The sequence below is a fragment of the Dermacentor albipictus genome, chromosome 5 (genome assembly GCF_038994185.2).
Source record: "Dermacentor albipictus isolate Rhodes 1998 colony chromosome 5, USDA_Dalb.pri_finalv2, whole genome shotgun sequence".
Lineage (NCBI taxonomy): Eukaryota > Metazoa > Arthropoda > Arachnida > Ixodida > Ixodidae > Dermacentor > Dermacentor albipictus.
The window spans coordinates 144,090,065-144,110,847 of NC_091825.1; the positions used below are offsets into that span (position 1 = coordinate 144,090,065).

The window sequence follows — 20,783 nt, forward strand, 5'->3', positions numbered from 1 at the left end:
ACGCGGATACAAAGTATCGTGCCAACCATCCACGTATGTGAATTTAAGTCGCGCATATACTGGTGAGCATTTCTGTTTATTTTTTCCGCCAGTTCCATTCGTATGTGGTCAACTGCGATGCCAGTACCAGGCATTTCGACGTGCCTCACGCTGCCGTGTAGGCGTTCTTTTCAGGTGCATTAGTTTGGTTCAGTCCGCTGTGAGCTGTTGTCCTGCATTAGCAGCGGATCGTTAGCGTTTCGAAGAGCACGCATTCCAGCATTTGGAGACTGCTTATGCCGATAGCTGCGTCACATGCATTGGCACGCATGTTTAAATGAGTAATGTGTCCACTTGTTACGCGTGCACTGCTCGTATCCTGTGGCAGTGCTCGTTCTAAAAGCTTCGAAGACCATCTACATTCATACGTGTGTTCAATATATATGCACAGGATAGACTTGCCGGCTATTTGGTTGAGCATTTTAGAAGAAACAGCGCAACACAAGGACGACGCAAAAACATGGACAACACCACGAAGCGCTGGTGTGGACGATGCTTTTTTTCGTCCTGGTGTTAGCGCTGTTTCTTCTTCCACGATACACGCACACCACAGGTACGCGAAAGTTTAGGAGTATAGGGCGTTAACTTTGTTTTCCCCGTTTCCTCTCAGTGTCAATGGCACAATGCGTTGCCCGAAATAGCGCACGCTTACCCCCATATTCAGAAATGCATCATAACTTGAAGCCCATGCTTGACTTGATCTGAATGACGCAAGTCGTGAACGCACCAAAAGAAAGGCAGTGAGCGTCTGGGGGACGTTCGCACCAGGCGTCGTTTATATAAAGTCAAGCATGGGCTTTGTATTAATATACATTTCTGAATACGGGGGTTAGTCATCTACTTCTCACAGAAAATGTCGAAGAAACGCCCACCAAAACCAGGCACATTCGTAAACCTAACTAGGCAATACGAAGCTCCATAGAAAAAGAGTGGTATTAAAAGCTTTCAGTATTTTTCTTTACTCCAAAATGGTTGCGCTCTCGTGGTTTCAATGTACAGAGATGATGCAGCGTTAGCTAAAAAGCATGAATTTCCGAACTCCATGCCAAAATAAGCTTGTAAAATTATTTAGGTGCTAGAAACCAGGGTTTGTAGCGATCCTTGAAAACCCTTTATTTCTAAAATGCCATTTTCAAGGCATTGAAAAGCCTGGAATTTTTAGAAGTACTGGAAAGTCCTTAAATTCGTACACTTGGCTAGACATAGCAGACATTGCTAAGTGCTTTTTTTTTCCCTTCTGTGACATTCTTCGCATGTCACACAGAATTGTCTGTGGAGGTAATAGAAGGAAAGCGACATCCTTAAAGTTCAAATTACAAAGGAGCTGCAGATACCAGTTTTAGGCACATGGAACCGGCGACAAATGTACTTGGAGGAGCAGAAGCAGGAAGCTCAACGGTTGAGGCATTCAAAGAAAAGCCGTGATGAGTAAATTGAGAGCTACAGACACAATAAAAGATCACCTTTCTCCGGTGCTGTGTTGTTCCGCGATCTTGAGCGCGCGCGCGCGCGGTGGAGAACTCCGAGTGAAAAAGTAGAGCGCTCGCTACGCGTTCCCTTAAACTGCGGCGGCCTGTTCTCTTAGAAGCAAAACGATGTGTTCTTTGCTCAGCGTGCATGAATGATACATTGCCATGTTCGGGGCCAGCCACTTACAGTTGAAGCAGAAGATCACGCTACGTTTTGTTCTCTATTGCCGCAAGAGTAGAACTACTCTCTCTCTCTGAAGGGGGAGAGTGAAAAGCACATTTCACTCTCTCCTTGGTGAGAGAGTGAACAATGCATTTCACTCTCCTCGACATTTTGCGAGAGTAAAACGACGCTTTGAAGAGTGAACCGGCCGCTTCACTCCTGCGATACCCTTCCTAGTTTTTAGAGTGTACGACATACGTCCGGCCCACGTGTTTCCTCGTTTAGTAACAGGCGATGGCCTGCGCACCGGCGTACCCGTTTATGATAGTTTATCTGTGCGCGAGTACACAGAGTAATCGAAGAAAAATATGGCAAGGGAACGGATGGAAATACATGTTGTATATATATACGTTTACACGGACACATCGTACAAGTCTACAACCCTACAAAGTCCTATAAAATGAAGATTTCTTAAACTTTCCCGGGGTATATTCTATATGCAGAAGCTAGTTTTGGACTTACGTTAGTCATAACTTCTTTACAACGCGCGCTCCGTCCAAAAATCAACACTGGCATCGGACGATACAGACAGCCGCAAAATAATGCAAGACGCATGTTTCAAAATGTCATCGAATGACACTCCCTAGCTTTCGCCCCGGTGGAAGGACTGCGCGATCAGGAAATGTCACGTATCCCGACCGTTACTAACCATAGATAGGTGCTTCAAAAGATAAATGATTACATCCTTTAATAGGGCACCTTCTCCTCCCAGATTTATACACAGGCGCTCTCCCTGCGCATATGGCGTCATGGCTGAAAGCGTGAAGGTTGATACTACGTGCAAGATAAACAAAGACCTTAGCAAGTACGCAGCTCGGCTCTGTGGCGCTGTGTAATAGCTCCCTGCGCCATGGTAGGCAGAATGGTAGTTCGATTATTGTTGGTTGATTGCAAACATTTTATATTTCATATACGCGCGAAGTAATCATAAGCAAAGCAATCCCACAAATGCCATCACGGTCTGTTATCAAGATACGCATTCTAAAATGTGTACAGTATAGCTAAAGTCAAGGCATATGACCACCCTAATAGCGCACATGACACTTTAATGATTCTGTTCACACGGCATTACATACCGCGCTCTGTGTGTAACCCTGGTGAACAGGTTCGAAAGGCACTCCTGCTCCTGTTCGACCATACTCGCGGCAGACTGGCACGGCTCCCCAGGAATGGAAGACAGGTCCCCTGATTCCGCTTCTGAAAGCTGGCAAGTCGTCTTTGGATATTGCATCATACCGTATGATCGCGCTTGCTGGATGTGTAGAAAAAGTAATGGAACGGATGGGAGGGGGGGGGGGTCCTAACGTGTTTGGAGTCTTACTTAGAGCGCTTTGAAATTTATCCAGACCAGTTGACAGAATTCAGTCGTGGCCGTTCATCTATAGACAGCGTTGTCGACTTGGTGACACGTCGAATTCCAGAAGGCCTGCAAACGCTTGTCTGCTGCCTTGTTACTAGACGTTAAAGGGGCTTACAATAACGTTACTCATGAAGCCATTCTTAAAGCGTTAGAAGCAACAGGACTTGGTGGCAAGAGATATCTCAAGTCTCGTCGCTACCTACAGATGCGATCATTCTGCGTGGTCACCGGGGATGGTCCGACACTCCAGTTTTACAGAAGCCAAGGAATCCCTCAAGGTGGAGTACTAAGCTTAACGCTTCTTAATCTGGCCCTTATTGGACTACGCGAGGACCTGTCAAGCACCACTCGACTCTCTATCTACGCCAACGACATCTGTATCTGGACGTAGAGGATGACACGGTTTCAGCTCCGCGCTCGGCTTCAGAAGGCGGCTTAATCGACATCGTGCTACTTTCGTAAACAAAGTCTGGAGGTGACGTGGGAAAAGTGCGCAGTGGTGGCGTTTAACCGGAAGCCAAGGTCTACATACGCGATATCAATCAACGGACAAGTGATATCGTCCAGGAGAAGTCGCAGGTTTTTGGGTGTTGTGAATGACAGACTTGTCCTGGACTCCTCACGTGAACCACGTGAAAAACCGACTGATTGCTTTATGTAATCTGTTCAAAGGTTCCCTGCAGGAAACAACTAGTGGGTGTTCACATAATTCATGTTGCAGCAGTACAGGGTGCTGTTTGTTGGGTTCTTCTGGTACAGCCTACATGTTATATTCAACACCTGCAAAACCAATTTGCGTATAGTTCAGAGCATTCAAGCCCAAGCTCTAAGTATATGCATTGGACTACCACGCAGTGCGTCTACGGCTGAAACTATTACCATTGCTCAAGATTATTCAATCACGACGCACATCGTCGTCGAGACAATGCGTGCACATGTCAGGTACGCTGCCCGTACCCCTTGCCACCACCCCGCCGCACTCCCCTTGAAGAGACCCCACACGTCATCACACAACTGTCAGGGCATATCTTGCCTCGCTTACATCGGGGCACACCCCTGCGGCAAGGTCGGGGTCTCCTGCACGGTGCTTGTGCCATCCTGCAGTACACCTCATAATTCCAGGACTTCAGAAAAAGTCAGATTTACCGCCATCTGCATTAAAACAATTGAGCTTGCTTCTGTTGTACGAGATATACAGTAGCTACGTACACATCTATACTGATGGATCGACTACATCGGCCAGTTCTGGCGGTGCTGTGTTTATACCGACGAGAGGAGCAACATTGCGATTCAAGACGTCACATTTCCCCACGTCCACGGCTGCAGAACTCATGGCTCTGCACAGTGCGCTTCTATTTATTGACACAGAGAGTCCTGGCGCATAGGCCGAGTTTTCCGACTTGAGACCGGCTTTGCACAGCATGCAGTCAGTTCTCAGACGTAGCGCTCACGAGCTACCATACAAAATTGTCAAGCTTCATCATGATATCAAACAAAAAGGCCACGAAATTATTTTACAGTGGCTACCTGGCCATTGTGGGATAAGTGGAAATGATCAAGCAGACAAAGCTGCCCGAGAGTCACATCAAGAACAACACCGCGTTCCCATTCCTCTTTCCACGACAGACGCTGCAAAGCAGCTTCGTCAGCTGGCACGCAAGCTCTCTTTAACAGAGTGGGACACCCCAAACACAAGGCGCACCCTTCGCTCCAATTCCGACCTTTACCCGGGCTTCACCGACGTGAGGTGCCGCTTCTATACCGGCTGTGGTTGGGTGTGGCTTTCACGAAGGCGTACACTACTTTGATTGGAATGAATGACAGTGCTGCATGCGAGGTCTGCAGCGGCAAAAAGAACATCGAAAATTTATTGTGCCATTGTCATCGATTTCAATCGGAAACACAAACGTTATCTATCCCAATGCGACGACTGGACGATCGGCCGTTGTCTGTGCAGGTGCTCCTCGAAGACCGTCCCCATCGCTCGTCGGCCCACAAAGCTATGAAAGCACTTTTGTCTTTCTCGAGGGCGACTGGCCTATGTGAGCGCCTTTGACTCGCTCAGGCCCTCCACGTGCATGTGCAAGCTTACCGCCGGCCTTTCTCCCCCTCCCCTCCCTCCCTCTCTCTGTCTTATCTTTCTATTCCCTCTTTCCCATCCCTCAGAGTAGTGTAGCAACCAGACGCATTTCTGGTTGACATCCCTGCCTTCTCTATTTCCTCCTCCTCCTGTTCACACAGATCAGTGGATCTCAAGAAGCGGAGTAGCGCTCCCACGGCATTCCGATACGATCTTAAGCCACTGTCGATTTTGTAAAATTCTTCCTTCCCACAAGAGCCCTGTTGCCCGAGTGGTGCAGCACGCCAGAAGATGATTTTCTCGGCGCACTCTACTGCGGGCACTGTCACACAAAAGAACGCCCTTCCTGATACTTTTTCCTTATTCCTTTAATTTCTTTCTCTCTTTCTCTTCTTTGCTTCCACTCCCTATTTCCCGCAACCCTAGCGCAGAGTAGCCAAATGGAAACTCGCATCTAGTCAACGTTCCTGCATTTCCTCTCTGTCTCTGCCTTTCTCGAACAATCCTGTATACAATTCAGTTGTCCCGCAAGAAGGCCGCCCTATAGATAAAAACAGCTCGCACACCATCTAACGACACACTGGCGGCTGACGCCATGCCGCCGCGCGACGCGGCGTTACTGAGTGACCGCGTGTGTGTACGGCCTAGGGCACGGCGACAACGACGTTACGCACGAGAACCCAGGGACCGCCCGTGTCAAGTAAACGTGCCGCTAGAAAGCCCGCGCTTGCGAGCAATATCAGAGGTCGCGACGTCAGAGGGGTGGCGAACACGCAATTTCCTTATTCGAACGTCGCGCAAGTGGGGGTCGAGGCAATCGGCCGACACTGGCGGACTGTTGCCCGGGCGTATATGCGTTCCCAAGACGGCATCGCGAAGGGCCGTTTCTTTGTTTCTACCGTACATTGGAGCCGTGTCCGGTTGTTATGCAATCGTGGAGCAGTATTGGAAGACCCGGCTGAACGGCGGATCCGCCTGATCCGGCGAACACTGTGGATGCGCCTCTTCGCGACCTGACTCGTGAGTTTCTTTTCTCTTCTTTTTCTTTTGTCTCTGGTTCTATTTTACAGGTGAACAGATTGTTCATGCGACGTCCCCCAATCTTTATAAAGTGGTAAAGCGGCTGAACCTCATGCGCAGCGCAAGGCAGGTTCACTGTATAGCACCTTCTGTTGTGGAAAACAATCAGTATATGAAATCGGGTTGTTTAGGTCTGTGTTAGGCGTCAAGATCACCTAGTAATACCACAGTCACTGCACCGTATGCTTAATGGATATGCAATATCCAACTATAACAGGACCGCTAGCATATCTTCAATGAAATCAAGCCTTAATCTACCATCCCTAGCCTCACGTCGCAAAGCGTTTCGTATCTCTCTGTTCCATAAGATGTTTCATCATCCACACCTGCGTAGCGAATTAATCCCTCCCCCACGTCACCTATCATCTCGATTAGATCATGCCTACAAGGTCGGTGTCCCATTTTGTAGAACTAACGCTTTCTTCCAGTCATTTATACCTCGTACAGCAGCAGAGTGGAATCACCTTCCCGCACTGACAGCCACCAACAAAGATTACCAGCTTTTCAAGAACGCCTTAGCTAACATTGTATGAGTAGACACACTTGTTAACTTTTATTGCAATACTCCTCTTCCTTGTATCACATTTCCTATTTTTTCTTGTTTTGTATGCCTGTAACCACTCCCCTCTCCAATGCCAATGGCCCTGAGGATACACGAAATAAAAATAAAATAAAAATAGATGTACCAATTAGTCAATGCACATAGGTTATGGTTTTCGCGTATAGAGTAACGCCTAAGCGTCGGCAACGGCAGAAGAAAGCCCACCTACGTTAATTGTCAATTCGCATCGAACAACCCTCCGTACAGACACACGAAAATCACTTGGTAGTTTGAGAAGTGTGCAACTCAGTGTTATGGGACGCTACCGGTGGGGCGCAAAAAAGGAAAGAAAAAGAAAGACGCAAGTGCGTTTTCAGGAATCTTGAGTAGGCTAAACCACTTGGAAGGGCTATTTCTAAAACTATCTATTTCACTCGACGCTACGCCATGCGATCTTTACGACGACGCCATTCTGACAACCTTTGAGGCACGCAGTGAAAGCAACGAAGAAAGAAAAAGCGAAGACGATTCTCAGTGACGCGTCACAGTAGCGGAAACATAGCACGGAGGTCTCCAAACTACTCTTTCATTAACAGATGTCGGTACAATGCTTCACATCGGCTACTTTTCTTCTTTTCCGCGAAGGGGCTTCTTCACATGCCGGCTATGTGTTTCCGTTGAAGCAAAGAACATGCTCATCCACAATCCCTTGAGAGAAAGAGGGTGCAACTAGATTATTGACTGCTGCCTTCAACTCCGTGCTGTGAACGTTCCCGAACTACATTCCCACATTTAAATTTTTCTACCGCGTAATCTCGCCGGTGGTCGAGCTTGTGCAGCTATTCGACGTGACGAAAACAGCGTAAGTAAATCGAGGAAATAAACGAGGTACCAGGCAAACGCAAACTAGATTGTCAACAAGACGAGGAAACTATGGCTACCGAATGAACGTGATCGTTGCGTTTGTTGGTGGTCAGGCATAAACTTTCCTCATATTCAGATCTGTTTTCTTCGTGTCCCTATTCTTGCTGGAATGCTTATGCAAGCGGTAGAGTCCCATCATTAGAACGTCTATCAACTACTGTTCCGTTCACGACATCCTTTCAAGAATACTCAAACGCCGGCGTACCTATTAGAGGAGCGTAGGTGACGTGTCAGAGAAGTTGCTAACCAGTAGACTTCACCCGACGGCACCTCATCGCGTGGTTCAGCGGAAAGCGCAGTCACTCTCTCTTTTCTTTTTATTTGCATGTGGACCTGCCTTCTTTCCAAAGAACCTTACAATGGCATAACGCGTTAGTGGTTTCAATGTCATTTATTCACATCTGAAGTTACTTGCATTCTGTCGAGGTAATATCAATGATATTGTCAGGGACAACTCTACAGGAAACTACCTTGAACTGACACTAACTCTACTTTTGTTTCTGCGAGGTGACACATTAGAAGCCTTAACAACGCTAAGCCACCGAAGAACAGAATTCGCGGAAATTTTCGTAGCGTATGGCCACGTACCGACCTACCGCATTTCAAGCTGCAAACCTTTCATCGCACCGTAAGTGCACGGATCAATAGTCAGTAACCCACTCAAGCGTCTCTTTGGTATTCAGGGACAAGTGTTCACGTGACCTCCACTGCAGAGAACTTGAAGATATCTTGAGAGATGCGGAGTCCTGGTGTCAAAATACAGGCACGTGACGTATAAGCTCCTTGCAGATGAGCATCCATCAGTGATAGAATGCTTTCGAGAAACTCTCTCTCTATCTCTCATTGAGCCTCTCGGCTGATCGATAAACAGAGCCGGCGCTCTTCGATGAACGGGTATGTTTAAAGACCGGAGGGATCATATCTCGGTGTAGCCAACGCGTTCGGCTGTTGACTCTATATACCGCGTTGCCCGGCGTACGCGCGGTTCGGTACGATTGCCAGCCACAGGAGACTCCAAAGAGAAGCAGAAAAAGCTGCTTGAAGTGGTTCGCTCCTTCTGGGCTAATCTTTGCGCGAGAGCTGCAATCGGCCAGATAGGAGTGCGCGACGGTGCGCGTCAATATGCGGTTGATAACGGTCAGCGCGCTCAGGAGAGCCAAGCTCAGTTTACGATGCGAGTCGCCAAGACACTGCGGCACCCTTTTAGAGATCGCGAATGAATGTCACCGAGACACCACTGATACACGGCGGGGGCGAGTATTCTCTTTGTATGTATATAGTGTATGTGAGCGTCCTGTTAGTGGCACCGATTTGTAACATGTCTTGTTTGACGCAACGAGCCGTGTACTTGCATACGCAACGTGCCGCGAATGCTCGCTTCGAGCCATCGCTATAGCATCGAAGCATTGAAAAAAAAAAAAACATTTCTCAACCTTCGAATCGGCCTTAACGTAGGTAACTCAAGGTGCACTGACCTTGTTCCCTCTACTTCCTGCTCACTAGCCCGCACGCTCCCTCTCGTTCCCTCTTCGCGAAACCAGAGCATTTCCCAAGTGTCTTTAGCACGTCCACCTTCGCCGCACGTAGACTCAACGTTCATTTACCCCCGCCTGTTCGACTCCTGTGCTGGCGGGTGAGGCGCACGCTGTTCTGACCTTGCCAGCCCGCTGCGAACAATCGACGTGTTACCCACATGACATCCTCTCTTGCATGCGTCTCTGCCATCTTTAAGTGCACTCCACGCTCAATGTGACTTCTTTCTTTTCAGCATTTCCAAGCAACTGCGAATGGTACTGCCACAAGACTGGGACCACGAACAAGCCGTTCTCTTCCGCAGACTTCTTTCTCTCTTCCGGGTCGGCGTCCGAATTCCGGCGCATGAGTCACTGCTGTTGTCGCGGGGCATGAGACCACGAAACAACGGACTTCCAGCCTGAAAATTACCTTCCCCGCCGGCGTCCCGGGATCGCCTCGCGTTGCACGGTGCGCGTAGTGTCGGCGAGCTCGAGCCATGGAATTCGAAGACGTGATCGACAAGCTCGGAGGCTACGGCCGGTTCCAACGGCTACTCGTCTGGGCATACCTGGCGCCGGCGTCCCTCCTGATGCCGGGCTACTTCATGAACCAGATCTTCATGCTGTCCGTGCCCAAACACTCCTGCGTGCTACCCGACCTGGCGCTGACGTTCAACCTGACGGACACCCCCGAGCCGGGCGTGCTGCGCAAGTTCCTCGTGACGGACGACGACTGCAGCACGTACGCGCTGGACTCCATCAACGAGAGCCTGGCTCGCGGTCTCCTGTGGGCGGCCAGCGCCAGTGACGCGGGCGCCAACGTCACCCGCTTGCTGGAGCATCACGGCGTGGAGAAGATGGCCTGCACGGAATTCGCCTACGACGACACCAACTACGAGAGCACAGCGTCCACGCAGGTGGGACATCTTCCCATCTTGCCTTTGTTGTTCATAAGCTGCATGCCTTATACGCAAGAGGGCGCTGTGGAACATAGTTTCGAGATGCAGATACAAGTGCCGCAGGAAAAGATCTGCCAGTGACGACTATTCATGCGTAGCGTGTGGAAATCGCGCAAAAGCTATTCAGAATGCTTTATTAGGATTTCGCAGTACCTATTTCTAAGTAACAAGTGCCGTAGTTACCTCTTCCCGCGACCTTGGGCTTTAAAGCTAACCTATGGCAGTTGAATAAAACTCCAGTGTAGAATAATAAATGACTGGCGGAACGGTAGGGATTGCACCGAATCAAAATACATTAGATTTGGAGCAGTAACGTTGTTTTTTTCTTTTTCTTTAAGGTTGCGCAATCTTTAACACAAACAACAGATCTTCAAGATATATAATATACACCACGAGAACTTGAAAATAAAGGTCTTAGTGGCGCCAGTTGTCATTCCGTTCCAAAGGGGATGCTCATAAAATTCATCAGTCCAACCATCAAAAAGCGCCTACTTGCGTAAGCAAAGTGGGCAGACAAAGTTCATGGCAGTATACCCGTTTCTTAAGAACCATACGTAAACGGCTATTAGGTTGGCCACTAATACTGACAAACTGTCAAAGAGAGAAAGATAGAACATCTTTAATTCATCTACACATAGCATTTTTATATTGCGCTAAAGCTCCCAGCTGAAATAACGCGGCAGCTTTCTGAGATACCCTCACAACGGGGTACAGGCTTTAATTGATCGGTGCTGCATAACGTAAATTTTAGACGAAAAATTTGATTCACACACAGCCTTCATTCTGGTTACTTTAGTCCTCATACTTCATTCTGGTTGTGCCTTCAGTTTACGTGTTCTATAGGTATTGTCATTTTACTGTAATGGCTAGACTCAAGACCGTTTTCGGAAGCTAGGATGCTTGGACAATAGGTGTGTGCTTTGCTGGCGCTGGAAGCAACGACAGCGTTGCTGCAGTTCCTTAAGTCGACAGGTCTTTGCGACCGTTTATGCATGGATTAGCTGCAGATCTTCGATTGTGCGCGCCACAATTCCTATTTCTCTCTTCTTGTTTCTCTCAATTCACTTCCTTATACCCTCTCGCTTCCTTATCCTTTCTCATTTGCAGGGCAGCAAACTGGACTCGCTTCTGGTGCTCCGTGACTTTTTCTTTCCCCTCTCTCTAACAGCGCCTACTGTCAATTGATGAAGTCTAGCTTTCCCTTTGTCTTTCCTTTTTCCTTTCTCATTCCAGTGAAATATCCAACTCTTATGTTTCAGTGGGACTTGGTATGCGATCGAGCCCATCTTCCTAGCCTTGTCTTCACGCTTGGAAGCGTCGGCAGCGCCATTGGAACCGTCCTCTTAGGGACGCTGTCTGACAGGTGAGCTAGCGAAAAGAGTGAAAATGCATTGATTGATTGATTGATTGATTGATTGATTGATTGATTGATTGATTGATTGATTGATTGATTGATTGATTGATTGATTGATTGATTGATTGATTGATTGATTGATTGATAAGCATATCGTTATTTTAGTTCTATGCCACTTACGTTGTTTATTTTGCTATCTGATCTACATGTGTTAATGTGAAAGCTTTCCGCGTAATAAAAAAGGAGCGTTCACGCAATATCTCCATTACCAAAGAAAGAAGAAAGAAAGAAAGTCGAGCTTATGGATAGCCGAGTACTCCTCTGTTGCAGAATTACAAGGTTGCCCCCATGATGTACTCGTTCTCTTTTTCTGCCTTTTCTTTCTTTTTTCTATGGTAGTTAAAATACAGGTTTTTTTTTTTAGTTGCACCAATTTTTTTTAAAGATTGCCTATGGAAGATAGCACAATTCTAACCCTTGATCCAAATTACTCCATGAGGCGGCCATTACTTCCACGAGAAATCAAGAGAGAGAGAGAGAGAATGAAGAGGAAAGGCAGGGAGGTTAACCAGATATGAGTCTCCGGTTTGCTACCCTACACTGGGGATGGGGGATAGGGGTTAGAAAGATGACAGAGAGGAAAACACAAAAAAAAACAAAAAAAACCGAACGCGCACACATGGAGACACACACACAAAAGGCGTTCCAGTTAAAGTCGTTCACACAGGCCGGTAGATCGCAAGAAGCGCAAAAGCGCTTGCACGGCCTACGAGAAATCAAAATGTTCACTTGAATAATTAACGTATTGACGAATATTAACTCATCGATTCATTACTTTACGCCACATACTTCCATCTACAAATTATAGCTCCCGAGTTCTCACGGCGTATCCACTTAGAACCAATTCTCTGGACCGCACCAGTTCCGAGATATCAATTTTCAAGGTGTCCTACGAAATGCATTGGTGTTCCGGTTACTTTCATCCTTCAATGCATAAAACAGCAGTTTCTTAAACACGTAATTTGGACGCCAGTGCATTTCGTAAGACACTTTGAAAATTAATATCTCGGAACTGGTGCTGTCCAGAGAATTCGTTCCAAGTGGATACGCCGTGAGAACTCAGGGGCTCTAATTTGTAGATTGAAATATGTGGCGTAAATCAATTTTAAAAAATAATTATCGTAACTACGTTAATTATTCAATTGCACATTTTCATTTCTCGCAGAATTAAGGACCGCCTCATCGAGTAATTTAGATAAAGGCTTAAAATTGTGCTATCAATCTTCAAAATATATATAGGTCGGAGAGGGGGGCTTCAGGACACTAATAAAGTTTTGTGAATGAATGAATGAGGGGGGAGGGAGAGCTAGTCGCCACTTTTTGTTAACCAGGTGAGGGCCTACATAAGAAATCTGACCAGAAATGTCACTAGAATATGACTTCTTTGAAGAAGTGAGACGAAGTTAATTCGAACAGCTTTAGTCGTTCCCGGATAAGAGCGTTTCTTCGGTTCACTTGTCTGACTGTAGGAGATGCTGGCCACTCGGAGTTGGTGCCGGCTACATATTCTCGCGTGAGTAAATGTAAATATATCACAATACACCCAACAACAACAACAACAAAAAGAAAAGAGATAGAGAGAGAGAGCGCGCATTATGAAATTTGATGAGTGTCACGCGTGCGCTCTCCATAAACTATCATGAACACTACAGAAGTGTTTTTTTTTTAAGAAAGAAAATCTTTATTCCCGCATAGTGTAATGCAATATGATTGACAGTGAGCAAAACGTGAACAAGGTGAATGCAGGAGCCAACGTTTCGACAAGTGGACTTGTCTTCTGTCTTCTTCAAGGCGACGTACGCTTTCCTCGCCATAGTATATATAGGTGGGGTTCTAAAGGGGAGAGGGTGTGAGGCGTAAACGTCAGTATAAATTGCAACCCAAAGTAAAAAGCAAAAGACATTTATCTTATATATACGATTTAAAGTGATGTTTTCATGACGGAACAGCATTTGAAAGTTTTCTTATGAAGCTGGGTATTTCATTCCAGATTTTTGCACCGATAAATGACAGGGAACGTTGGCCGTATACATTATGCCTTTTTGGCAAGCTAAATTTATTATTCTCAGCTTGTCTAGTGTCCCTTGTAGGCGTGTGAAATATTGATCATAGATCTGGCTCGTTCGCGGTTACTATTCTGTGGATTAGTATAGCTGTGTTATAGTTGCGTGCTTGAATAAGTGGCACTACATTTAACTTTGCAAAAAGGTGTGCAGAGGACGCGTCCTTTGTGGCCGATGCAATTATTCTCACAGCACGTTTCTGAATTTTAACTAAAGGATCAACGTACGAGGCGAAGGCGAAACCCCAAGATTCTATGCAATATGTTAAATGACAATGAAAAATGCTGAGCTAAATTAAAGGTAATGTTTGAGGATGGAAATGTTTGCGTGCCTTCAATAAGGTATAAGAACCAAAAACATTTCTTTAGTTACTTCTTCAATACGTGGAGCCCAGCGTAGCGACGAGTCAAGGCTTATTCCTAGATATTTATGACTACTAATTTGTTGTATTTGTGTATCTCGGAGATACAAGTTACATTTAGTAGCAGTAGTTTTTCGGTTAAAAGCAAATACTACATACCTGGTGTTTTCGGAGTTTAAAACAAGTTTATTAGCTTCAAACCATGTTAAAGTATTATGCAGCTCACTTTGAGCGATTTCTTCTGCTTCCTGTAGTGACTGTCGTGGAATTATCAGAGCTGTGTGTCATCCGCGTATAAGATAGAATGAGAAAATCTGAGTGATCTAGGATAATCGTTGATGAAAAGAGAGCAGAGTACTGGACCCAGTACTGATCCTTGTGGAACGCCCGTTTTTACTGTCTTTAGTGAAGATTATTTTCCTCTCACTACCACGTATAGCTAACGTTTAGTTTGTTTGTAGCTGCGAAAAGGGTCAAGTGCTTGTCCTCTAAAGCTATAATGTTCTAATTTTCGTAATAGTATACTGTGATCTACGGAGTCAAACGCTTTTCTAATATCCGAAATACGCCGAGTGAGAAGTAGTTCTTGTCTCCAGTTGATAGTTAACGAAACGTTGTTTCATGCACTGAAGCACATAAGTAACTGGAACGCCAATACATCACTCCGCAAAGTTCGGGAATTTATATCTCGCAACTGGTGTCGTCCTGAGAATTCCTTCCAAGTGGATCCGCCTTGCGAGGTCCACTGCTAGAATTTTTAAATTGCAATATGGGTCATGAAATAATTAGCTTAAAAGTTAATTATGGAATTCCTGTTAATTAACCGATTTTGCATTTCAGTTTTTTTCTGCAAGTAGGGTCCTTCGCTTCGAGTAGACTAGAATTGAGCTATCTGCCACAGGAAACCATTAAAAATTTTTGAAAGTGTTCGCGGAAACACCCTGTATATGCAGAACGAGAGGCAATAAGTGCAGAATTTGGCATATAAGGCAGCCTAGTGCGCAGAAACAAGTGAAGTGAACAGAATGGAACAAGAGCGAACGCTCAGCGAGGGGCGTTCGGCTACGGGGACAAACACTGAAGAAGAAGTGAAGTGACCACATCTCAGAAAGCATCAATGAAAGCTTCGCTATAACCGATTCCTACATATGCGCACGATCCGCCAATGTTTCGAAAAATCAAATAAAAGCTAAATGGCCTCGGAACTAGATTCACAGTCTATTCAAGGGCCCAATATAACGTCCACTGGGAACAGTTGGCTTTTGAGACAGGAAAGTGTACTGGAAGACCTCTGTCGATCTACCTCGTCATGAGGGTCAATCACATCTCAATCAAGCCCTCAAATAAAGGTTCAAACTTTTTCTTAAACTCCAGAGATCGTTGGCCAGTGATCAAGGCATCTGCCACAGCGAGCGAGCTTGATCAAATGACTAAGCGCAATGAAGTTGAACGCTATCAAGTGCAGAATTAGTCGGACAGAAAACTGGCGGGCCCTTCGACCGCCGCACGCAGCTGGTACACGCTGCACTCGGAAAGCCATCGCGTGGCCATAGTCTGCCGCCTTCACCCCCGCATACTCACAAACAGAAACCGCTGAAATGAGGCGAGAATTTTCAACCATGTCCCCATAGTTCTCTTCTTTTTTTTCTTTCTGTCATTTCTTATTTTTAGTTTTATTTCTGCCGATTCCTTCAAAGGGGACTCGGGAACTTTGCCAGGCAAGACCCGAATAGGATCTCAAAACTGTGCGCGGACGAAATTATTCAAATACCCTCCCCGCACATCTCAAACGACGGGGCTTTGGGCTCCCAAAATGCATGCAAATACCAATCGATGGCGGAACCAGGACATTCCTTAATAATCCTCCCGGCAGTCCCAGAGACCCGAACATGGGAGCTCATGCAAATCAAATCCTTATGCAAAGTCAGTCCTCGCCCCCGTGTCTTCATTTTTTTTTTGCCCAATGCTATAGCTCACAGGATTTACTGGCGCTGCACTCAGAAGGTCGATATATATATATATATATATATATATATATATATATATATATATATATATATATATATATATATATATATATATATATATATATATATATATATATATAATGTTCCCTTTTTCAATCGGCTTTCTTATATTGTGGCCTGTTCCGCAAAAGAAAACGACCACGTAATCTCCACAAAAGAACGGGTAGCAAGATACAACTGTCGCACGGGACAATGAAAGTATCGTAACGTACCCCGGAAACGCAAGGTCTGTCACCTGCCGTAACTTTATTCAACACAGTCCAAAATTCTAAAGGTTCTAGGAGATCAGATAAAGGAAGCTAAGGTAAAGGCCTTGCTGGGAGCCTGCCTTCAACCACAGGAACTTCAAACTTTCGTATGTAAAGAAAAGTGGTACTGAGGGGGATATCGGAGCCATGGTGAAGAGTTGCCTAAACAAGCGAAAACGCTGCAACGATTTGAAGCAAGGCTTGAACGAGCACCAAGGTCCAAGAGAGCTATTTAATTCACAAAGCATCCAACAAATTTTACCAGAAGGAACTATGGCGTTAGTGACTTCGGCAGTCGCAAAGATGGTGGTTCAGCCAGGGATGGTATTCTGGACATCGTCAAATTCTGTAATGGCGACATTCTGAGCCAATCAGACAGCCCGTAGTAGCCCTCTCGGCCAATCAGAGCCTACAATAATGCGAATTCGACATAATGGCAAAATTTTACAGCTTGCAGAACATCATTCCAGCTTCAGAATGATGGGGAGTACGTGGATTTGCCTAAGCATTGTCCTTCTAGCTTCGAATGGCTTTGCGACTTTGGAAATTGATGTTTTCAACAAACTAGTGCGCTATGAATGCAGCAATTCGCAACGATTACGCTTGCGCATAGCGAGTAATTGTCTTGCCATATTTATAGCGGCCAATATTTACGTTTTACTTTCTGGTGTCCGTGTGGCATGCCTGAAGTTTACACTGTGTGTGTGTTTGTGTCGGAGTCAACGCTAAAGAGATGCTTACCATACATAGTGATACTCGGTACATTAAGTACATACAACAACCTACCCTAACCAAGCCCTAAACATCCACTGCATGGCGGTATTTTCCAGAATCGGACGGAAGCCGGTATTCCTCCTGACCGTCTTCATCGCGACTGCGTTCGGGCTCTCCTCCATCCTGGTGACCAACTTCATCGCTTTCGCCATGCTGCGCTTCATGAACGCCAGCGTCATGCCGCAGATATTCCAGCTGCCCTATATTATTTGTGAGTTGTTTTATTTTTTCGACGCCTACTACCCGCTATCATTTTTGACACTTTAGCGATGTTGTCCCTAGATTTAGCGACATTTTTATCTGTTTGGCGATGAATTTTCGATTTAGCGACCACCGACATTTTTTAGAGATGTAACCGAACGAATGGCGACAATTTAACGGCTTATAAGTTAACACAATTCGTTCAATAATAACTTTCTAGAACGCAGTTTACTATGAAAAAAAGTTAAGCGCATTAGGCTGTATGGTGCATGGACTCTGTGAAGATGACGGAGCGATGGTTTGCATTATGTAGGCCTTACGCTGCAAGGTGAACTGTGCCAAGAAGAACAGGCTTCACATTCTCACCCGAAGGTACTTTTGTTATCTTTTTATACAGCTCAATAAAAAAAGTCTTACGCTGCGGGTGCGGCAGTTTCACTAATTGCGTTGATTTTCGGACGTCATAAACTTAGCAGTAAACTATATTAACGGAACTTACTCAATACACTTTATCGTGGGATTCATAAGTGCAGCAGCTGATTTATACGGGACAGAACAAGGGTAGAAAGGCCTAAATATTGGATCGGCTAGGCTTATTAGCGCGAATCTGAACATACCGCCTCCCTTTGTCGTGCTTTTCGGATAAATCGATACCACGTTGAGTCTTCAGGGGGATCAAGGGGTGCAACGCAGTATTTTACTCGTATAAAGGCTATGTAATTGTTATTGTCGTGTTACCAAAATGACACAAACCGCATTGCATAACTTTGTTCTGCCTTCACAAGCGCTGAAAACTAAACAATTGGCACGCGTATAACGTAGACCAAGTGCGTCTTTCTGCTCGGAAAGTCAGGTGACCCGTGTTTCTTTAAGCCGTGCTAGATTAGTGCCGTTATAATCTAATGGTAAACGCAGGGTATCCGCTGTTATCACCTGCACCCACACTATACAAAAGTGAAATGTTTCGGCAGATGCATTACACCACGTTAGCCTATATTATTTTCCAGAACGCCTACATTATGTAATATTCACTCGACAGTTTTAGCGATAATTTTAGCGACATTAGAGCAAAATTTCGCGAATTCTTTATCTCAGTTTAGTGACACGCTCGAAAAGTAATTGGCAACACTGCCCGTTATATGCGTATTATAATATAACTAAAAGGAAAATTATTACCTTATATGTTTTTATATCTACATAAATTACATGTAAGCCTTCTTTAATGGAGGAAGTTGGTTCTAGAAAAAAATTATTCCTCGAGATGTGGAGCTGAAAACTTGTAAATATATGTAATGGTATGTGCTTATTTTGAAGGTGCAGTCCATTTTGTTTACCTTCTCTGGTTCTACTTTTATGTGAGCCTCTTTTAAACAATACCTTGAAAACATTTGCAAAATATATCTTCCTTAGATTTCGCTAAAGGGGATATCAGTTACTTTTGTATGCTTCAAGAAATGCCGTAAGACAACGTTATTGATGTATCTTACCTAGAAGAAGAGTTGCGATACTTCAAAGTTAAGCACACAAAAAAAACACTCTTTCGAGTTTCAACTTCAAAACCTCGCAAAACGTGTTCTAGGTGAGGCAGCGCAATAAGCTTGTTCTTACGGCATTCCCTGAATCATACAGAAGCCAACGATAGCATGTTTAGTGAAGTCTAAAAAACAAATATTTTACAAATATTTTCAGAAAATAATTAATGACGCTTGCATAAAATTAGAACCAAAGGAGACAAACACTAAGGGCCTGAAATAAGCACATAACATTACATATACGTACAAGTTCTCAGCACCGTACCTCGAAGATGTTAAATACGCCTGATCAAAGACCCATGCCTCCCCTTAAAGGGACACTAAAGGAGAATAATAACTCGAGCTACATCGATAGATCATTCGCCTAGTAGTCTGTCACCGTTTTCTGTGTGCCAATACACCGCTGTCTTGCGTGGGAAATCGCCGCCGAAGGTTCTGCTGCTGCTCCTCAATTTCTATCCCTCACGCCAAAGCGGACGAGTTGCATAATCTCCACGTGAGCTCCCTCTATGCCGGTCCCTGAGAATCAGCCAGTGCTGAAGTCATGTGAGTTGAATTGAATTGAAGTTTATTCCTTGCATACGGTCCAGAGTAAAACATGTAAACAAGTGCATTTGAGTCCCTAGCTGCAGCCTAGTACGGATAACAAAACTACGTAGAAGAAGCAAAGCAATACGATAGTCCACAACAGGTAGCGTCACATCAATTTTCCGTTCTCGTCATTTTTATCGCTTACAAAAGCTTTGTCTTGACTAAGATTGACGAATTCGTTATAACGGCAGCCTAATCTTTCAATCTAGCTCGACTTAATATTTTTCATCATCGGCGTTTTAGCAATAGCACGCGCGTACGGAAGTTTGTCTCTTTCTTTCCTACATCTCGGCCGTTTCGAAGTCAACGCAGAGTGAAACACTTACATGTGCGGCTTTATGCAACTCGTTGGTAAAAAACGCATAGTTCTATCACGTGACAGCTCCCGGTTAAAATGACGTCATGACGCATCCATCTCCTTGCCACAGAAACAAAAACAAGAACGCGTTCCTACAGACGAGTATTATAGTAAATTACTTAAGGCATCCTGGCGTTTGCCAGCATTATTTTTCTAATGTTTGTAATAAATTTGGACCTTAACGAAAAATACAATAAGTTGAGTGTCACGTCAGTACAGCTTTGTAGTTGTGTCCTTTAGGTTTGTTCCTCAGGTATCACTTTTGGCGCGCAGAGGCTGAGAAAAAGCTCGCTCATGCCGACATCAATCCAGTGCTTCGATTCACACGACAACATTCCTTAAATTGACGGTACACCAGACTACCACACCAGTGCCGTAGTACTGCGACGCGGAGTGCAGGTAGAAGGGTGCTCGTAGCATCCGAAATTCGGGCGCCCCACATCATCCCATGCACATCGTCCGACGTCGGCGTGCATCTTCCGTTCCCGTACGGTGTAGCCCCTGGCATGCAAAGTGGCGCGCAGGGAAAAGCTCGCTCACGCCGACATCGATGGTGACGACGACTTGCACGATGGTCACCCCGTGCCTCGCTCGTGTCCGCAGTGCTGGAGCTGGTGGGTCCCCAGCAGCGCACCCTGATGTTGGGCGTCTGCTGCATCTCCTGGACCGTGGGCCTGTGCATACTGCCGCTCATCGCCTACCTGTCGCGCTCTTGGATCCTGCTGGGCATCATCTGCTCCTCGTGCGCCATACCGAACCTCTTCTACTACAAGTGAGGCCGCCGCGTCTTCTTCGCCATCCTGCGCCGAGGAAATCTTTGCCGAGCGACCGCGAAAAATAGTTGAGCCCTGTAGTGCGGGTTGCTGACGTTCATCGTGTGGTCGATTGACTGAGAAGTCTCTTTGATGGTGTCGAAAATGTGGGCAACGTTCGTCGCTGTATTCTGTACATATCTTGGTCGTAAGGTGACGGGATGTAGATGACACTGAAGCACCGTAATCACCGCTGTTCCGCTGTAGAAAGAC

At 45.7% G+C, this 20,783-nt stretch overlaps 1 protein-coding gene across 6 annotated transcripts in view; it reads left to right on the forward strand.

Moving 5' to 3' along the window:
* Window positions 1-6,010: 6,010 nt before the first annotated feature.
* The window catches only part of LOC139060177 (organic cation transporter protein-like), a 28,721-nt gene continuing 13,948 nt past the window's right edge, over window positions 6,011-20,783 (forward strand). Inside the window, exons 1-5 of one of the 6 annotated variants that reach the window (XM_070539113.1) lie at window positions 6,011-6,191; window positions 9,485-10,147; window positions 11,449-11,552; window positions 17,133-17,287; window positions 20,362-20,530. In XM_070539113.1, the coding sequence (XP_070395214.1) occupies window positions 9,728-10,147; window positions 11,449-11,552; window positions 17,133-17,287; window positions 20,362-20,530 (848 nt within the window). In that variant the 5' untranslated portion in view covers window positions 6,011-6,191; window positions 9,485-9,727. Of the gene's footprint in view, window positions 6,192-8,829; window positions 8,985-9,020; window positions 9,172-9,207; window positions 9,350-9,484; window positions 10,148-11,448; window positions 11,553-17,132; window positions 17,288-20,361; window positions 20,531-20,783 lie in introns of those variants that run through there. The other 5 variants (XM_070539107.1, XM_070539111.1, XM_070539109.1 and 2 more) reach the window with 5 other exon arrangements.